At 38.4% G+C, this 17583-nt stretch overlaps 1 protein-coding gene across 13 annotated transcripts in view; it reads left to right on the top strand.

Annotated features, from left to right (window-relative positions):
• The first annotated feature begins 13013 nt into the window (after positions 1-13013).
• The window catches only part of LOC309978968 (uncharacterized protein), a 48670-nt gene continuing 44100 nt past the window's right edge, over positions 13014-17583 (top strand). For 10 of the 13 annotated variants that reach the window (XR_014327173.1, XR_014327174.1, XR_014327175.1 and 7 more), the window contains exons 1-2: positions 13014-13603; positions 15249-15348. Coding sequence is in view for 3 of the 13 variants with exons in the window: in XM_082865797.1 (XP_082721923.1) it covers positions 13406-13603; positions 15249-15348 (298 nt within the window). In the remaining 10 variants the exon portion in view is untranslated. Of the gene's footprint in view, positions 13604-14788; positions 15349-17583 lie in introns of those variants that run through there. The other 3 variants (XR_014327180.1, XR_014327181.1, XM_082865795.1) reach the window with 1 other exon arrangement.

Raw genomic sequence — 17583 nt, forward strand, 5'->3', positions numbered from 1 at the left:
ATAATCAGAAAAGACCAAAGTATTATTTATTACTAGTGAGCTAGCCGCTGTTACTTCATTTTGGAATTCTAATTGAGGCTTTCCTTCTCTCTTTCTCTTGCCCCCAAATCACAGATGACTAGGTCATGGGACAAGCTTAAGCTAACATACCTTATTCTGTGAATCATAGGCTGAGCTACTGGGACAGAGCCATGTGACACGTTTGTCACTTTCAAATGTAATAATTCTACCCATTGCTCCATAGATGTTCTGGTTACTGACCAATAACATTAACAATTCCTCTTCCAAGAATAGGATGGAGGGGAAAGGCACTGGATCTCCTATGCCTCCCAAACATGTGAAGGCCGAAGCATGGTGGGAGGAGAAGCATATCTCTTTGTAATATGTTTTATTCCCTGCTTTATAGATGTGCATATGGAAGATTAGAAAGGCTGAGTAACTTGTCCATGTCATGTAGCCCATGCTTGTAACTTTTTTATTATACGACTTATCCTTCTCACCTATCAATTTGCCTTTTATACTGATGTCCTGAGAAACAGACCACTGTATGGTATAGAAATGAACAACCATAAATAAGCTGGAAATGCATTTCTATTTACATTAACTAAGATAGTCACTTGTTTCTTTTAAGTGAGGTCCTCCACCTTTTTAGGGACCTGAGTAAACTAATGATGTGCTTCCATTGATTAAACAAGAATTCTCCAATATTCCATAGAAGAATCATACATTTCTTTAAGCCCTGTGTATGCTTCTAGGGTTTAGATTCTAAATCAAATAGGTTTCTGTTTTTCATTTAAAAAAAAACGAACACAGGATTTCACTTGTAAATTTATTAACTTTTTTTTTTCTGTCTAGCAACAAGCAGTGACTATTGTTGGGTTGGTGGACATAGTAGAGATGGCCATTCAGAAAATCACAAATTTTAGGAACTCTAGCATTCATGTAGCTCAGAAGTGTAAGAAGAGACCAGAGGAAGATCAACATGCTTTAAAGTATATTACAAATCAATATTGAAATAGAGCTTAACATATAATTCATCTGGAAAGAAGCTCAGAACATGATTGCCAGTTATTTAATATTCTGGTCAAAGACAATGGAAGCACTATTAAAGTATGGCATTTTGACTGCCATTGGAAAGGTCAGGTTTCAAACAGCAGTGCACTAGTTGTGCTCAAAATGACTAAAGAATGGTGACTAATTAAGTGAAGAGGAAATGGGAGACCTGCATTCTAATCTTGTTTTGGCCACTGATGGGAATCATGTGGACTTTAAGCCCATCACACAGTCATTTACCACCTTGGTTTTCTCACCTGTAAAATGAGGGAATGACTATAGTTCTTTAATAATCCTTGATGATCTTTAGCGCTATGATTCTAGAAGCATCTTGATTTAATACAGTTTGAGGATTTATGTCTAAACTCTAGCAAGCAGAAAAATGTTCTTTTATTTCTAAAATGGACTTGACATTGCGTTAACAGAGCAAATGAAATCTTTTGAAGATTGTTCAAAGAATCACCAACTTAAAATTCATCTCCATTGTTGGTTTTTATTGTCTGTTTAACTCTTACTAGATCTATAATAGTTTTATTTGTTTTCCTTTGCACCTGGACTGGCAGCCTGTGTGGTTGGAGAAACACATCACCATTTATTTTAGATACTTTGTTATCAGAGCCAACTCTGTAATCTTTGCTCTGCCCGTGAATTATTTATTTAATTTGATGTGTTTTTTCCTGGATTCATAGTACATGTGTAAATGTACATTTCCTTTTGTCATGATGCTTCTTTCCATTTATGGGACTGTAAATACAGCTGACTAAACCTCTCTAGTGGCCGAATACATATCAGGTCTTTTGTGTGAAGGATGCTAGCTAATCTTCCCGTTCATAGGCTGACTACATTTTTATTCATTTGCTTTTTTTCTACTCACCCCTGACAGTAGTATCTGTGGAATAAATAAAATAATGATACCTACTACTTATTTAACTCGGATCAGAAAACTTGACCTTTTCCTAATTTTTTACATTTGCTAGCTTTGTGGCAATATGCACCCCTATTTTTCTCTGAATCTCAGTTCACCCTCTACATGGGAATAATTTTGCCTACCATACAACGTGGTGATCATAAAAGAAATTCTACCCATCTACTACCATATTGGGGAAAAATATTTGGATTGACTTTGACCAGACTTGGAGGCACATGTTTGCAGTGGCCTGTTTGAAAATACTGACTACATGGGGTACAGTGGGATACTCTGAAGGCACCTTACACAGGTAGATAATATCTCTCCCAGGGCATCAACGCTAAAAGTGAGAAGCATTTTGATTTCTCATCAAGAAAGAAATGTTCTATGATGTTAATGGTTCTTAACTTTTGGTGATTCATTGAAATCTCCTGGGGAGCTTTTGATAATCTTAAAGCCCAGCCTGTAATTTATACCAATTAAATATGAATTTCTGGGGGTTGGACTGAGGCATTGGTATATTTTAAGGTTTGCAGAATGTAATGGTTAATTTTAAGTGTCAACTCTCAACTATATCCTGAGATACACAGATATTTTGCTAAACATTATTTCTGGGTGGGTCTGTGAGGGTGTTCTCAGATGAGATTAGCATTTGAATTGGTAGATGGAGTAAAGCAGATTTCCCTCTCCAGTGTAGGTGGGCCTCATCCAATCTCTTGAGGGCCCCAAAAGAATAAAAAGTCAGAGGAAAGGAGAATTTGCTCTCTCTGCCTGAGTGTTTGATCTGATCCCCTGCCCTCTGACTGTGGCTTACGTCAGTTCTGAAAACTACACCCCTGGATTTCCTAGTTTCCAGCTTCTATTTAATATACAATATATTTAATATGTTTAATATCAATTACATATGTTAAAGCAATTACATAGATTACATTATGTTTATTATATATCTCCTATTGGTTCTGTTTCTCTGGAGTACCCTGACTAATATGGTGCTTCCAATACACTGTAAATATTGAGAACTACTATATATGTTAAAATACTATGGCTAAGGTATTGCAAAAGTGGATGCCCTGACAGTGCAGTTCTGCTTCTTAAATGGGCAACTCAATGAGGATAAGTAGCAATGTAAATTATTTTTTTCATTTTAAATGGTGGCCAGTCATATATATATAAACACTTTGGGAGGCTATAAGACACTAATTAAAAGAACTTACAGGATATAAACACTAAAACCACATCGACTCGCCACTCAGTAGAAGGAATTCTAGGCCCAAGATATAGAAACCTCCATACCTGAATCATTGGAAAAGATGTAGAAAAGACTCTAGAACGATTGAAATTTTCAGAGATCCCTTGTGACCCTTTTGGAGGTCATGATATCAGGACTCACTGTCCCCTGAGTCTTGTTTTGTAATACAGAGAGGGACCCACAGTTACATAGTAAATTGACACCTGAGACTTGTTTTTTTTTTCAGCTAGAAGTGGAAAGGAGAAATATCTTTCACTGAAGCAGAGAGTAGAGGTATAAGTGGGGAAGACAAGGTAAAGAAAGAGAAAAGAAAAGAATCCATTTAGAGAAGACTTGCTCTTGGGGCAAGCCCTGGACATATAGTCATTTATATATCCTATTTCAGGATACATTGCATGCTTTACTGTAAGTAAGCATTTAATGATTTGTCTTCCACATACTTTGCTTCATTAAAGAGATTCACTTCTGCTGGCATTTTGTTTCATGGGATCCCAGGCCCTTAGCATAGTCCCTTAGTAAAGTGTGGAATGAATCAGTCAATATGTCCTCAAACTCAGTACCCTTCTCAAATCAGTTACCTGCTTTATACCATAACTGAGATTATATTATCATAGTGTTAGGACTCAAAGGGAAATATGATCTCGATTTTAGAAGTTGACGTCATCTGTTTTATCACCTCATCCAGTGTAAGAATTCATGCTATAAAAGTACTGGTAATCTGGCCTCTGTTTGAGCTAAGTGAGTTAAGTCATCCAGCATACGAACAGCTATAATTTCTACAAAGTACTTCCTTATAGTTGCCTTCCTGAAGCATGTCACCCATTGGTCTTAGCTTGACCTGATGGAACTACAGAGAAAAATATTTGAGTTTCAAATACCCATGTTTGCACTTCACATCTTTGTAGTCCATTATCACACAACTGAAGTCTACTTTTCTTCAGGAAAACATCTAATGTTTTTTCCTAAAAATCCTGTGAAAGTATGTCTAGGCCCTTCCCCATCTTGTTTATTGATGTTTGTACTTGCTTTTGTTTTCTAAAATACTCCCAAAAAGGCAATGCTCAGAACTGGATCTAGTGCTTCTGACATGGTCCTTTTGAGACAGAATGAGACAACATATGCAAAAAAGGAAATCTATATTTCTATTAAGTATAATTGTCTAATTCTTATATCATAAAATCTGCATGTGTTTGTTTCAAAAATAAAAATACAGAATAGTATAAATATACAATATTTTATATAATAGAATATAGATATAGAGTAGTATGGAAAAACCCCCCTGAAGTCATTCAAAATAACCCATTACCCAAAGAAAAGTACTTTCAGATCCATTCATCTCTGCTTTTTATCTCCCTGTATTGTGTGTATGTTCATTTGTGTGAACATCACACAAACATACTAATATATACACATAGTTTAACCTAAATAAAAACATAATGTTTTAAACCCGTTTTAAAATTTAATGTAAGCATTGGCCATTATTACATAGTTATAAATTTAATTCTGCATCAAAGTTTGCAAACTCTTGGCTGACTAGTTAAATTCAGCCCGTAGACATTTTATTTCCCACCCCTCAGTCCCACCCCCGGGCCTGCATAACATCTGAAAAGCCTAGGCATGTTGCAGCTTCTCCTGAAAAGTGGACAGTCTGGTGATACTTGGTGTGCAGCCTTACCTGGATGTGGGGGAAGTTGAAGCGCAGGTACATCGTACATCTGATGCCCTGGGAGGTGTTCTCCAACGAGAGCTTCATCGTCAGCGTTTCCTGTTTGATGCAAACAGCCTGCAAGAACAGCCCCTCCTGGGTGAATTTGTGTTCCCGGAACATGATCATTTTAATAGCTGTAGCTCTAGGCAGTGGTTGTACCACCATTCATTTCATAAATCCCCTTTCGGTAGACCTTAATGTTGGTTCCTTGTTTCTCCTATTATAAATAGTGTTGCAGCATATATCTTTTTCACCCAGTTGCTTGATAGTCTTATGATGAGCTCCCAGACTAGATGTGGAATTGTGTGGCCAAAGTAGACTTCGAGGTCTCAGAACTTGTTTTAGTCTTTTAAACATCATGAGAAGCACAAAAACAGCCTTTATTTTTCACTTGCACTCTGTTAAGCAAACACGTGACCACTCTATATGTAAAAACAATTTTAAAAAATAGAGTTGTTCAAAAATAAATAGTAATTAAATTAATATTTTATGGTAGAAAAATTATAAAATACAGAAAAATGTAAAGGAAAAATACAAATACACTTGCAGAACTCTGAGATAAATATTATCTTTTCCATTTTTGCATTTTCCCACTTATATATGCATATATATTTATATAAACATATATATTTACATATATTTTATACATACATTATTTAATAAGGATAAGATATACTGTTTATATAATTTTTATTTCTAGTACCTTTTCACCTAATGTTATCATGACAATTTCCCACATGATCTAATATTCCTCATTTAGAAAATTTAAAAATTATTTAATATTTCAACATATGATATCACTTATTTAAACAATGCCCTATTGTTGGAAACAAATTATTTCCAAGTTTTTCTTTTTTACAAATAGTATTCCAGTTAATGCCATGGTACCTAGATTTCTGTGAAATCCTTAGAATAAATTTCTACACATGTACTCACTAGGTCAAATATCCAACTCGTGCAGACAATTTTTAAAAAATCTATATTCAGACCTTTACATTCACAACTATATTAAGTATATTGATTTCATTTGTTTTGCTCTTTTGTTTTCACCCTGTTGATAGATAGGTAGGCAGATAGAGAGAGAGGCATTTCTTTTAATTTAATACGTCTCTCATTGGTCTTGTTGCCTCATGTCTCTGCCTCTTCTAAATATTTTTGCACAGTTTTGGCGTTAACTGGGTGTTTTGCCAAAAAGTCAGTTCAGTGTTCCTCAGATAGTTGTTCAATACTGCCCGCCTCTTCAGGTGCTGAAAAAGGAAATTCTAATGATTTGTTAACACTTGTTAATATAGATAAGATTAAGGCCCCAATTTTCTCATGAAAGCTTACTACTTGGGGCTGGTTTCACAGAAATATCATAACATTATATGCAGTCAAGTTGCACTGATATTCCATATGAGGAAACAAAATCTGTGAAAGGATTTAAATATGAAAATAATTATGTAAATGATAAGTATTATTTATTAGTAAGTATAATTAGTAGTTGTCAAGCAGATCCTTTTCTCCCAAAGAGCCACAAATCTTTCAAAATGAATGCTTGCAATTAATAATATTTAGATAGGGGAAAAATGAGTTTTTCTCAGCTTTTCCATCATAGCCTAGCTACTGCCAGGCAAACAACTTGATAGAATCAGTGGAAGCTTAAACAGGTGATAATCTCCTCTTGCTCTCCAATTTATCACTAAATGGCTTTTCTGTGGATTGCAATCATTGAACGGTTGTAATTGTAGCCTTCTGCTATATTTACCATTAGAAACTTTCGTTTTACATGGAGCATGCTGTTCTAATAAGCAGTGAGTTTTTCACAAACTGGTTTATCATTCACAATGATTAGGTTCCCCCTTATTTGAACTGGTGCATAAAATGCCACTTATGTTTTTTTAATTTAATTTTATTTATTATTTTATGCAGCAGGTTCTCATTAGTTATCCATTTTATACATATTAGTGTAGATATGTCAATCCCAGTCTCCCAATTCATCCCACCACCACCCTCCCTCGCCACTTTCCCCCCTTGGTGTCCATACATTTGTTCTCTACATCTGTGTTCTCTACATCATGTTTTTAAATGATTTTTTCTCTTTGCCTTTGCTGTTAGTGTAACCGGAGGTGGGGTCTAGCTGCTCGCCGCTCAAAAGCAAGTAAAGAGGCAAGGTTGGTGGAAAGGAAAGTTTACTTTGTTTTGGGTGCCGGCGACCAGGGAGTGTGGGAGGGAGGACGCCTGTCCGAAGGCCAACTCCCCGCACCCACCCAATGAGGGGGCAAGAGCTTTTATAGACGGAGGGAGGGGGGCTACACGCAGAAACAGCACAGTCAGCTCTGACCGTCATCTTGAAATTGGTCATCGGTGGTCTGACCAGTGTCATCTTGATTGTTTTAAGTACAGTTAGTCTTCAGTTCCAGGGTCGGTTCGTTCTCATTTCTTTGAGGCCAGTTCTCAGAATTGTGAATTGTGGCAGCTTATGTCATGCCTACAGTCTGATCATCATGTACTTAACTTCTTCACCTAGTGGGGTTTCACACAGCTCACAGGATATGGCTCAGAATATTATCTATAGCCATTGAGGAGGAACTAAAGGTCCTTAACTTTGCTTACTGATGAATTATTATTATTTTTTGCTTCTGCATTTTCTCACTTCTCTGATTAAACTTAATTTTGGGCTAAAGTTTTTCCACAGACAAAAAGCAGGCAGAGGACATGGTTAGGGGAAAGGATCATAGGGTCCTGCTCTGTCTCATTAGGAGTCTCATTTAGGTGCAGAGTTAATGTCTGCATCGCTTGGCCTCTGCTAGAAGAGGAGTGAGGTGCACGGGACGCCCACGGCCTGCTCAGAAAGCCTACAAACATTGGAAAGGGATGGCGGTATCTGCCACACTGTCAACCTGTTCTACTCGGTGTGCTACTGCCATTATAGCACATGCTGAACTGTCAATAAAAATCAGTCAAAGCATTCTGTGTAGCGTAGGGAGGTGTGGGAAAAGGGGTCATTCCAGTTGCGTAAAGATGATGCATCTGGTTGGCAAGAGGGCCCATATTCATGTTTAATCATGTATGGAGCCTCTGTCCTCCTTCCTGGTCCCCGTTACTCATCTGTTCAGGTCTCCCTGCCTCCCTGACCGCCTCCCCCATCTTCCCAGCTGCTCATCCCTGTACTTGATTCAGAGTATCTATGAGAGTCGGCCCTGAGCTGCAGGGCCTGATCTCTGCAGAAATGGATTGGTCTGTCATGAGCCGCACAAAACAAAACGAAAATCAGGAAACGAGTGAAAGCATCTGTGAGCTAAAGTGGACTAATTATACCTCGGTACCCTGTTTGTAAAGATATATAGCAGACTTCCTGCCATATTATCACCCAGTAAGTGTACTTTTTTTTTTCCTTTTAGTGAAGAGAGAATGCTTTTATGTCAATCTATTCATGCTTAAGACTCACAGTGCCTATTGTCTATAACTGTGAGATACAACTCGGGAAGGATATAGATGGAGTATTTGGCTTCAATAAAGTGGGTGGAGCAGGAAATGGGCCCTACACCTGGCCTTGTTTACAACGAGTGACTTGTTCAAATGAGCATCTACACCAGGAAAAATTAATCAGCATATGTAACCATAAGGAAGATGGAAAGTGCTGATCACATACATTGCTCAGGTGCTGTCAGAGAGATTCCGGGGCTGATGGAGGCTATACAAGCCCTAGCATCAGATGGGAACAACTCTCTCCCCCACAAGCTAGCCCGCTTTCCCCCTTCCTAAAGGCAGGCCCTTACAAATGTGGTGTCTGGGGTGGTCCTCTAATTTTCCCTAATCTGTGTGTGGCTGTGGAATGAGATAGAGCTAACGTGCAAACAAAGGGTAGTGAAAATGACATGAGCTCTGGAGTGAGACAGAACTGCATCCAAATCCCATCCCTATCATTGATTTAGTTACGTAAATTGAACAAGTTCCTTAAATTCTCTGAACTGCAGTTGCCTTGTCTGTGAGGTAGAAATCAGGTCAGTCTTTACTGGGTTATTGTATGCATTATAAATAATATATATAAAAGGCCTAGCACGGCACTGACATAAAACAGACACTCAAAGTGGTAACTATTACTATAACTCAGGAAAACTACTCTGCCCAACATAGGCAGTTCTAAAGTGAAACAATATATAATAAAATCTTATTCAGAAGAACTTATAAGTAGGCAGTGGATTGGGTAGCTATATCCTATGGCTAGGTCTCAGTGCATCAATTCATATCCAAGGAGATTCTCAACATGTAGTAGATGCAACGTATTTCCAATTAATATCATCATAAGAACTAAACTTCTGTATTTCTTTGGTTTCTAAGAAATTTTCAACCTTAATAATATGTTAGAGTACTTCTGGGTTTAGCTCTTACTGAATTATAAATGCTATCATTTTATACCTAAGATGCATGGTTCACTCAGTGCAGGTGGGGGAAAACTGAATGTTTTAGACTGGCTAACTCTGGCTTGCTGAAGTTCTGGTACACGGACTAAGTGGTGAAGTCAGTAAAGCTGATGAGGTTTCATTTCTAAATGTACTAGGACTAGGTCAAGATGCTAGTTTCCAACTGCATATATCCTTTCTGATGATGATCTTTTTTTTTTTTTTACTTGAGTGTAAAGATATTCTTTTCTCTGTAGTTTTGAGAAAATATTAGCTTGGCTGTCCCAAGCTAACATATGACGTTATGTTAGCTAAAAACTATGGCGTTATGAAAGAGTGACTTCAGTGACTCAGTGCTTCCCACTTGGTAATTTCTCTCACCCTCAGGAGTAGCCTCAAATGCTAGCTCCCATCAATTACTGGATGCCCCATATTTTCCCAGCATCATTATAATCACTCCTATCAGTTCAGCACCTGTAATGAGCCAGGCTGCTTATCCATTTACAACCTTCACTGCTTTATATATATTAGCTCAGTTTGCTACCTCTTGTCCCCCTCAAGCCAATATCAAATGTTTATTAATTAGGTAAAAATGGTATTAACCACTTACATCAGGAAGGGCAAAAGGGTATCATCTTGAGTGCCCATTTTGAATGAGTGGTAATTGTTGGCAGAAGCACTGAATTAAGAAAAAAATTTAAGCTCTGTCCAGCCTTAGGGGGCAAGAATGCCGTGATTGATTAGCAATGTCTGCCTTGGTTAAAAGAAAAAAGAATAGAAATAGGTTGAGTGACTTGCAGGACGGAAAGGATGGGGATTCTCGGGCTCAATTTCCTTGCTGTTTATAAGCTTCTTAGAGACACAGGTAATGTTTCAACTTTCCATCATGTTGCCACAGTGTTCATTTCCAAATCATTTATTTCTTCACTCCTCCATTTATTCCTGCTGAGTTCTCCTGGACTCAGAAACTTCACACACTCTATTCCCTTATGTTGAGCCTCACATACTTCCAAGTGGCTTCCAAGTGGCCTCCAAGGGTGGCCTTGTCCTGTTTATCCCGAGAAATTCCCCCAGGTTAATATGTGTTGCAACGTCTTTCTCTTTTATACTATAGAACTTGTATGAATTTGTAATTATCTGTTAGAATGTTTTCTTGTTAATTTACTGTTTCCCTCACTGAACTCTAAATTCCATGAGCCCAAGAACCGCATCTCTCTTTTTGACAAGCCACCTTATTTACACCCGGCACACACATCTGGGAAAGAGTAGACATTTAATAAATATTTGTTGAAACAGCAAATCCACTAAACTTTGGAGATTCAAACTTAATAAAACATGGACCCTGGCTTCACAGAACTCATATTGTAGTGAAGCAGAAAGTTGATTAAGTAATGATTATGATGCAATGTGATAAAAGAAACATAGACGTAAGGAAATATCACTGCCTGCCTGGATCAGGGGGCAGGTGTTGGGGACGCATTCTAAAAGTGATGTCAAGATTGAAGAGTAAGGAGTAAAAATGGACCTTTTAAGAAAAATCAAGCGCTGCAACTTGTGCGATTTGAATTTGATATGTTCCACCATTAAAGTTTTTTTTTAAATCAAGCAGGGTATATTAACATGCATCTGTAGTATTGCTCTAAAAGCATTTTAAAAGAAATATGGATGTCTTACCTACAGAGGCACACAATTAGGCTTTTCCCTCAAGGTAGTCTTAGTGTTAACCCTTTATATTGCTTTTTACTTGATGTACCCACTAATTGTTCTGATCCAGTGGCCTTGATGAAATTTTTGGTCATTTGCAAAGTGTCAGTGGGGATTATGTGAGCACGAGTCTTTCAGAATTTTAAGTAGAAAATGGCTCAAGCATCTCCTACAGTTAGGGTACATGTGGTTACAGTAGAATAATTTAGAGAAATGAAATTGGGTTTGTCCTTTAGGTTTAAATATTTGACTTGGGGATAATAAAGGAAAATCATTACTAGCACAACAAGGGATATTTAAAATAAAAGATGGTTTTAGGTACACCACTAACTTTCTTAACAGCGTCAATGATAAATTGTTAGGTATTATATTGATGGTAGCAGGCGGTAACATTGTCCCTTTGTAGTTGAAGCTTTTTTTAAAGCTTACTTTTATTTTTTTTAACATCTTTATTGGAGTATAATTGCTTTACAATGGTGTGTTAGTTTCTGCTTTATAACAAAGTGAATCAGCTATACACATACATATATCCCCATATCTCCTCCCTCTTGCATCTTCCTCCCTCCCACCCTCCCTATCCCACCCCTCTAAGTGGTCACAAAGCACCGAGCTGATCTCCCTGTGCTATGCGGCTGCTTCCCACTAGCTATCTGTTTTACATTTGGTAGTGTATATATGTCCATGCCACTCTCTCACTACGTCCCAGCTTACCCTTCCCCCTCCCCGTGTCCTCAAGTCCATTCTCTACATCTGCGTCTTTATTCCTGTCCTGCCCCTAGGTTCTTCAGAGCCTTTTTTTTTTTTAGATTCCATATATATGTGTTAGCATACAGTATTTGTTTTTCTCTTTCTGACTTACTTCACTCTGTATGACAGACTCTAGGTCCATCCACCTCACTACAAATAACGCAATTTCATTTCTTTTTATGGCTGAGTAATATTCCATTGCATATATGTGCCACATCTTTATCCATTCATCCCTCGATGGACACTTAGGTTGCTAGTTGAAGCTTTTTTGTACAAATAAGCTGGAGGGGTTTTTTTTTGGCTCGATTATATATTTATTCTTTTATAAGGCAGAGAGGAAGAAAGGGTGGGATAGACTAAGAAAGTATGGAGCAAAACATTTCCTTAAATCACATTTAAAATAAGGTAGAGTGTAGTAAAATACAGGAAGGTAGACTGAAAGGCAACAGTTTATAATTATATCACTTGACAGAGCTGTAGTGCTTTGTGTAAGCCTTTAAAACTTCCCCCAAACATGTTCATTCACCTTGATTCAGTCATGTGCAGAGAAGTTCCTTGTTGGGTTGGTAAAGCAGAATCATATTCAGGCTCTAGCTAGATCCAAACACTATTGCAGTTCTGTACAAACCTGTGTGGTATGTCAGATAGAAACAATAATATGTAAACCTGTTCCCCTTTGGTACATTGATCATTTCCTAAACTTATTTCACCTGTACCCACCACCCCTCCTCCCCCACACACACAAAGCACTAATACCCCTGTAAGATATATTAAATGTGTTGATTTGGATAACTAGAAGTTGATGGACAGAATTCCTCCAGCAAGAGGGAGTTTTAGGTGGAATGGAAGAGAAACTCATGGAAACGCTTGAATGGTCCTTTCCTTGATTCCACAAAATGAGTAAGACTGATCGAGTTCCTTTAATATGCAGCATCCATATTGCATTTGTTCTTACATTTTATGCTGTAATTAAATACAGAGTAAAAGTTATTGAGTGAATATTGTTTATTGGGTAGCTGAGTTGATAATTGTATTTTATTTTTGTGCATTGGAAATTTATGTACATTTATATTGTAGGAATATGGCAATGCTCCAAGAAAAATGAGAAATTCACTGGTAATTTCCCACCCAAAGAGAGCCATTGTTAACGTTTTAATATTATATACTCTTTGTGTCAGTTTGTTTTTTAGTCAAAAATGGCATCTTATTGCCTGAATTTGCATTTCACTGATTATGTGATAAAAACTCCTTTTTAGGGCTTCCCTGGTGGCGCAGTGGTTGAGAGTCTGCCTGCCGATGCAGGGGACGCGGATTCGTGCCCCGGTCCGGGAAGGTCCCACATGCCGCGGAGTGGCTGGGCCCGTGAGCCATGGCCGCTGAGCCTGCACGTCCGGAGCCTGTGCTCCGCAACGGGAGAGGCCACAACAGTGAGAGGCCCGTGTACCGCAAAAAAAAAAAAAACAACAACAACTCCGTTTTAATTTAATTTTTCTTGAGGTAACATTGGTTACCGCCTCTCAGCTCGAAATTCACTCTTTTGTTACTTGCTCTGTGAAAAGTGCTATGGGTCCTTTAAATAGTTTTTCCTTGGCCAGCTCGTGTGATGTTAGGCTTTCCTAATTGATGGCACCTAAGGAAGGTGTTGCTTCGTGATGCCCCGGTGCTTGCTGGGAAGGCTCTTGGTGGCGTCTTCAGCACCCACTCACTCCTGCAGCTCCGAGGGCGTCCTCAGCCCTGCTCCCGGGGCTCAGAACTTCTCCGGTAGTCGGCTTCAGCAGTGCGTAGAGAGCGCGGTGGATGACAGCTTCCGTCAGCATCTTCTATCAAGCAGTTTTGGAGTAGCGCCTCAGGTGAGAAATCTCCCCGTGCATAGTTTTACTGGAACCCTAGAATGTGGATTTCCAGCAACTTACAGAGGGCATATTTCCAGAAAGTTCCACCAGGAGACACCACAGCAGCTTCTTTACCATCCAGTGAGCCACAGTCATGCTCTTTTCAACCGGGTCTGGACCTCAGTCCTGTGGGCAGGGAGGAGGAGGTCTTCTTTTCAACTGGAGGGTTAGCGGCTCTCCTTATTTCTGCTGTGTGTTTTGGCGTTCTCTTTACTTGTCGCTGGCCATTCCTTCCTTACTCTAATCGTCTTTCATAATTAATAGTTTTTTCATTACACTTTCCATGCTCAAATTACTGTTTGTTTTTCTTCTGGTTGGACCCAGAATAATAACTAAATAATCTAATATTAGTGTGTTATTGTTTAATTTTAAAACCCATTTTTCACATTTTTTTGTTTCTACATCATTATTTTAATGGTTTCATAGTAGTCCATGTAGTAGTAAATACTTCATGCCTATTGTTATACAGTTTATAATATATGTTTTCATTTTCACAATTGTAGACAGTGCTTTAGTGAACATCTTGGTACACATCCTTTGCTCCTATCCATAATGATTTTCATTAATTCTCAGTCATTTGGACATTTTAGTCAGAGGCAAGTGATGAACACACCACGTCAAGTGCTTTATATATTTCCAGGGGAATACTGAACATATTATTTAGCGCCATAGCAAAACATCAGAAAAAAGTGAAGAAATCATGATTTTTATTGTCTTCTGCCAAACTCTCATAGCAAGAATCTGAAAAATCTCTGGTGAAACACAACTGAAACTAGATTTGAGATTGAGCCATTAAATCCCAGTTATCACCAATCACTTCTGGCTGCTTCTGATTAAACACTTTCTTTGTGTTTACGATTGGGGAATCCACCTCATGAAAAGAATGGCAAATGGGAAAGAAGTAAATGATTCGGAATATCTTGGTCGTTCCTGGGAGAGAGCGCTCTGACAAAGCAAGCGGTTTAGCTGAATGTCTTAAGCAAACTGAGCTTGGCTGATTTCCTGTGCTTACAGAAAAGAACCGCTGTAGCTTCAGCTGGAAACCCTAAGCCAGTGGCTCAGTTGTTGTTTTCTTTTGACGTGCGTGCATCACAGGTATAAACAATCTGCGATGTTGAGCTAAACGTACCTAAACTGCTGAGGATTTTTCAGGTTAATTTAAACCAACAGGGAATGATCCTGACTGGCAACAATAGAAGATTCTCTCCCAGCAGGAAGTGCATGGGGGCATCCCTTCTAGATCAGACATGCTTCAGAGACTGCTTCTGGAAGCGGTCGTCTTAATTGAATGTTTGTGTCTGAATGTTTGTTGCTCACAGATGTTTCTCACCAATACTGTTGAGCCTTTTGGTGGTTTTTAAAAGAGGCTATGTTAATCTCAGAACAAGGAGATACAACATATATGACGTGTAATCACACTATAATGATAAAAATAGACACATGCCATCATTGTTGTCATGGGCAGTATCAACAACACAACACAATCACTGTAACTTATTGGGCATCTGTTATGTAGACAACATGTCTCTTGTCCATGGATTAGTGTAGTTAATCCTCACAAAGCTCTTAAGAAGTAAGTACCAATAATATCCCCATTTTACAGATGAAGACACTGAGGAAGAGAAAAGTTAAGAATTTGCCTATGATCAGTTATCCATCTGTTCAGCCAGTGCACAAATTACACTGCCCAACTCCAAGATCAGGTGAGTACAATGGCCTGAGCACCATGCTTTACTGCTTCCCACATATTTAGGAGCTAAAAGAAATCAAGTAGTGGACCTTAAAGAAAATCTTCCTCTACCTTCGTTCAACTCTTTTCGCTTTCATTGTGGTGGAGTCTGTGAGAGACTTAATGTATCATGTAGAATTATCAAGTTAAGTGACTGCATTTTTCCCCTTAATTGACCATTTTGAATTGAATTGCTTGGATTTATCAGATTTTTTGTAATGCAGTGTGGTCTACAATAGCTATTGCCAGCCTCTTTCCCACCATCACTACACCTGAAAAATAAAATTCACACATATGACATTCTATCATGTGCTTATCCAGAATTAATGCACTAAGCTGCATAAGTAAAAATTTGTGGTTTATGCACAGTTTCTTCCAGGCCAGCTGCTGTGTCTCCCAGTCACCCTAGGGTCTACAGTTAAGGACCTACAAGTCTAGAGAAACTGAGAGAGACGTGTTGGTTTGGCCAATAGATCTTGAGCACCTATAAAGTGCAAGGAGCTGGTTCACTGTGGTGGACTTGTCGGGGATTTAAAAATAATAAGACAGCCTAGGAGACAGGCTTTGACACCACTGACAAAAATACACTTCAATTACCAGGCAGTGAGAAAAGGAGGGACGTGGGTAGAGGAACATGTCAGCAGGGTGTGCTGCGTGTGGCCCATCTTCAAGTCTCAGTTGAATCCTACTGTTCAACTGTGGGCCACTTGTGGGAAATTCTGTACCATGAGGGTTTTGCTTAATGTTTAAAAAGTCTTACAAAAAGATGAATAGGGGCTTCCCTGGTGGCGCAGTGGTTGGGAGTCCGCCTGCCGATGCAGGGGACACGGGTTCGTGCCCCGGTCCGGGAAGATCCCACATGCCGCGGAGCGGCTGGGCCCGTGAGCCATGGCCGTTGAGCCTGCGCGTCCGGAGCCTGTGCTCCGCAACGGGAGAGGCCACAACAGTGAGAGGCCCGCGTACCGCCAAAAAAAAAAAAAAAAAAAAAAAAAAGATGAATAGGAGACATAGCAGGTGGCAAATCAGAAAGTTGTATCTTGTAAACAGGGGGAGATCAATCCAACTTCCAAATCCCAAAATATATCAATATCCCATAATAGAGAATCACTATCAGGGAACTTGCTGTTTGTTTATTAGTGGCAGCATGGCATAAAATCAGGATAATTCAGCGTTTAAAATCCCTACTTTGTTTGAATTTATAACTAGTATAAATACTTCTAAGATTATATACATTTAAATTTTTTCTGCAACAAGTTAAACAGGATCACAAATTCACATGATGCTGAAAAGAACACTCAGATATATTTAATGAAAACCTTCATTCTAGTGATGAGGAAACTCTAGCTCAAATAAGAAGCAAAAAACCATACTCAGCAAACAAATCTGTAAAAGAGTTGTAATCAGAAATATCCAGTTGTCCTACCTCCTAATTTTGTGATCCATCTGCTTCACCATCAGTCAAAAAATCTGATTCTTCGAAGAAAGAACTTTGGCTTGGCTTTAGAGAGTAAGATTAAAAAAAAAGAAAAAACAAACACTTAGGCAAAGGAACAAACAGCCAAAATTAAGTAAATCTGGGATTTTTTTTAAACCAGCGTTGTCTGCATTGTTATTTTGGGCTCAGAGCAATGGCTTGATGCCAAATTTAAATGGAAAGCATTATCTACTCCATATTTATAAATCTTTAGATTCTGCATGTGTCATGAAAAATGTAAGTAAATTTTATAATAGTAAGGTGTGTGGGATTAATTTGTATTCTATGTTGAAAAGCTCCACGATAGGCAATTAATTCATGAAACACCAGCAATTGCTGCCTTCAGGGCTACATTGCTAGATAAAATTACAGACCTCAAATCTTACGATTACACTGGTATCTATTTTTTGTGTGGTCTAGGGAATATATCATCTTAAATTGAATATTTACCTAATCAGTAGGCTAAGGGTATGTTCTGGGTTCTGCCCCCTTCGACTCTAGAACGCATTGTCTAGTTGTGAATATTAATATGCTGCTTATATAGGTAGGTACTACTGCTTACTGTTTTCACTTCATGGCACACTTATTAAATGATACTTGTATGCTATACTAGAATAAACTAGAGGGGATCTAAATGGAGCTTGGTAAAAATTGTATAGCCTTTATATTAAACAATGATAAAGTAAAACAACTAATATAAATAAAAATTTAAAATAACAAGCCATAATAAAGTAT

The sequence above is a fragment of the Leucopleurus acutus genome, assembly GCF_964270905.1.
Source record: "Leucopleurus acutus genome assembly, contig: HAP1_SCAFFOLD_509, whole genome shotgun sequence".
NCBI classification, from domain to species: Eukaryota; Metazoa; Chordata; class Mammalia; order Artiodactyla; family Delphinidae; genus Leucopleurus; species Leucopleurus acutus.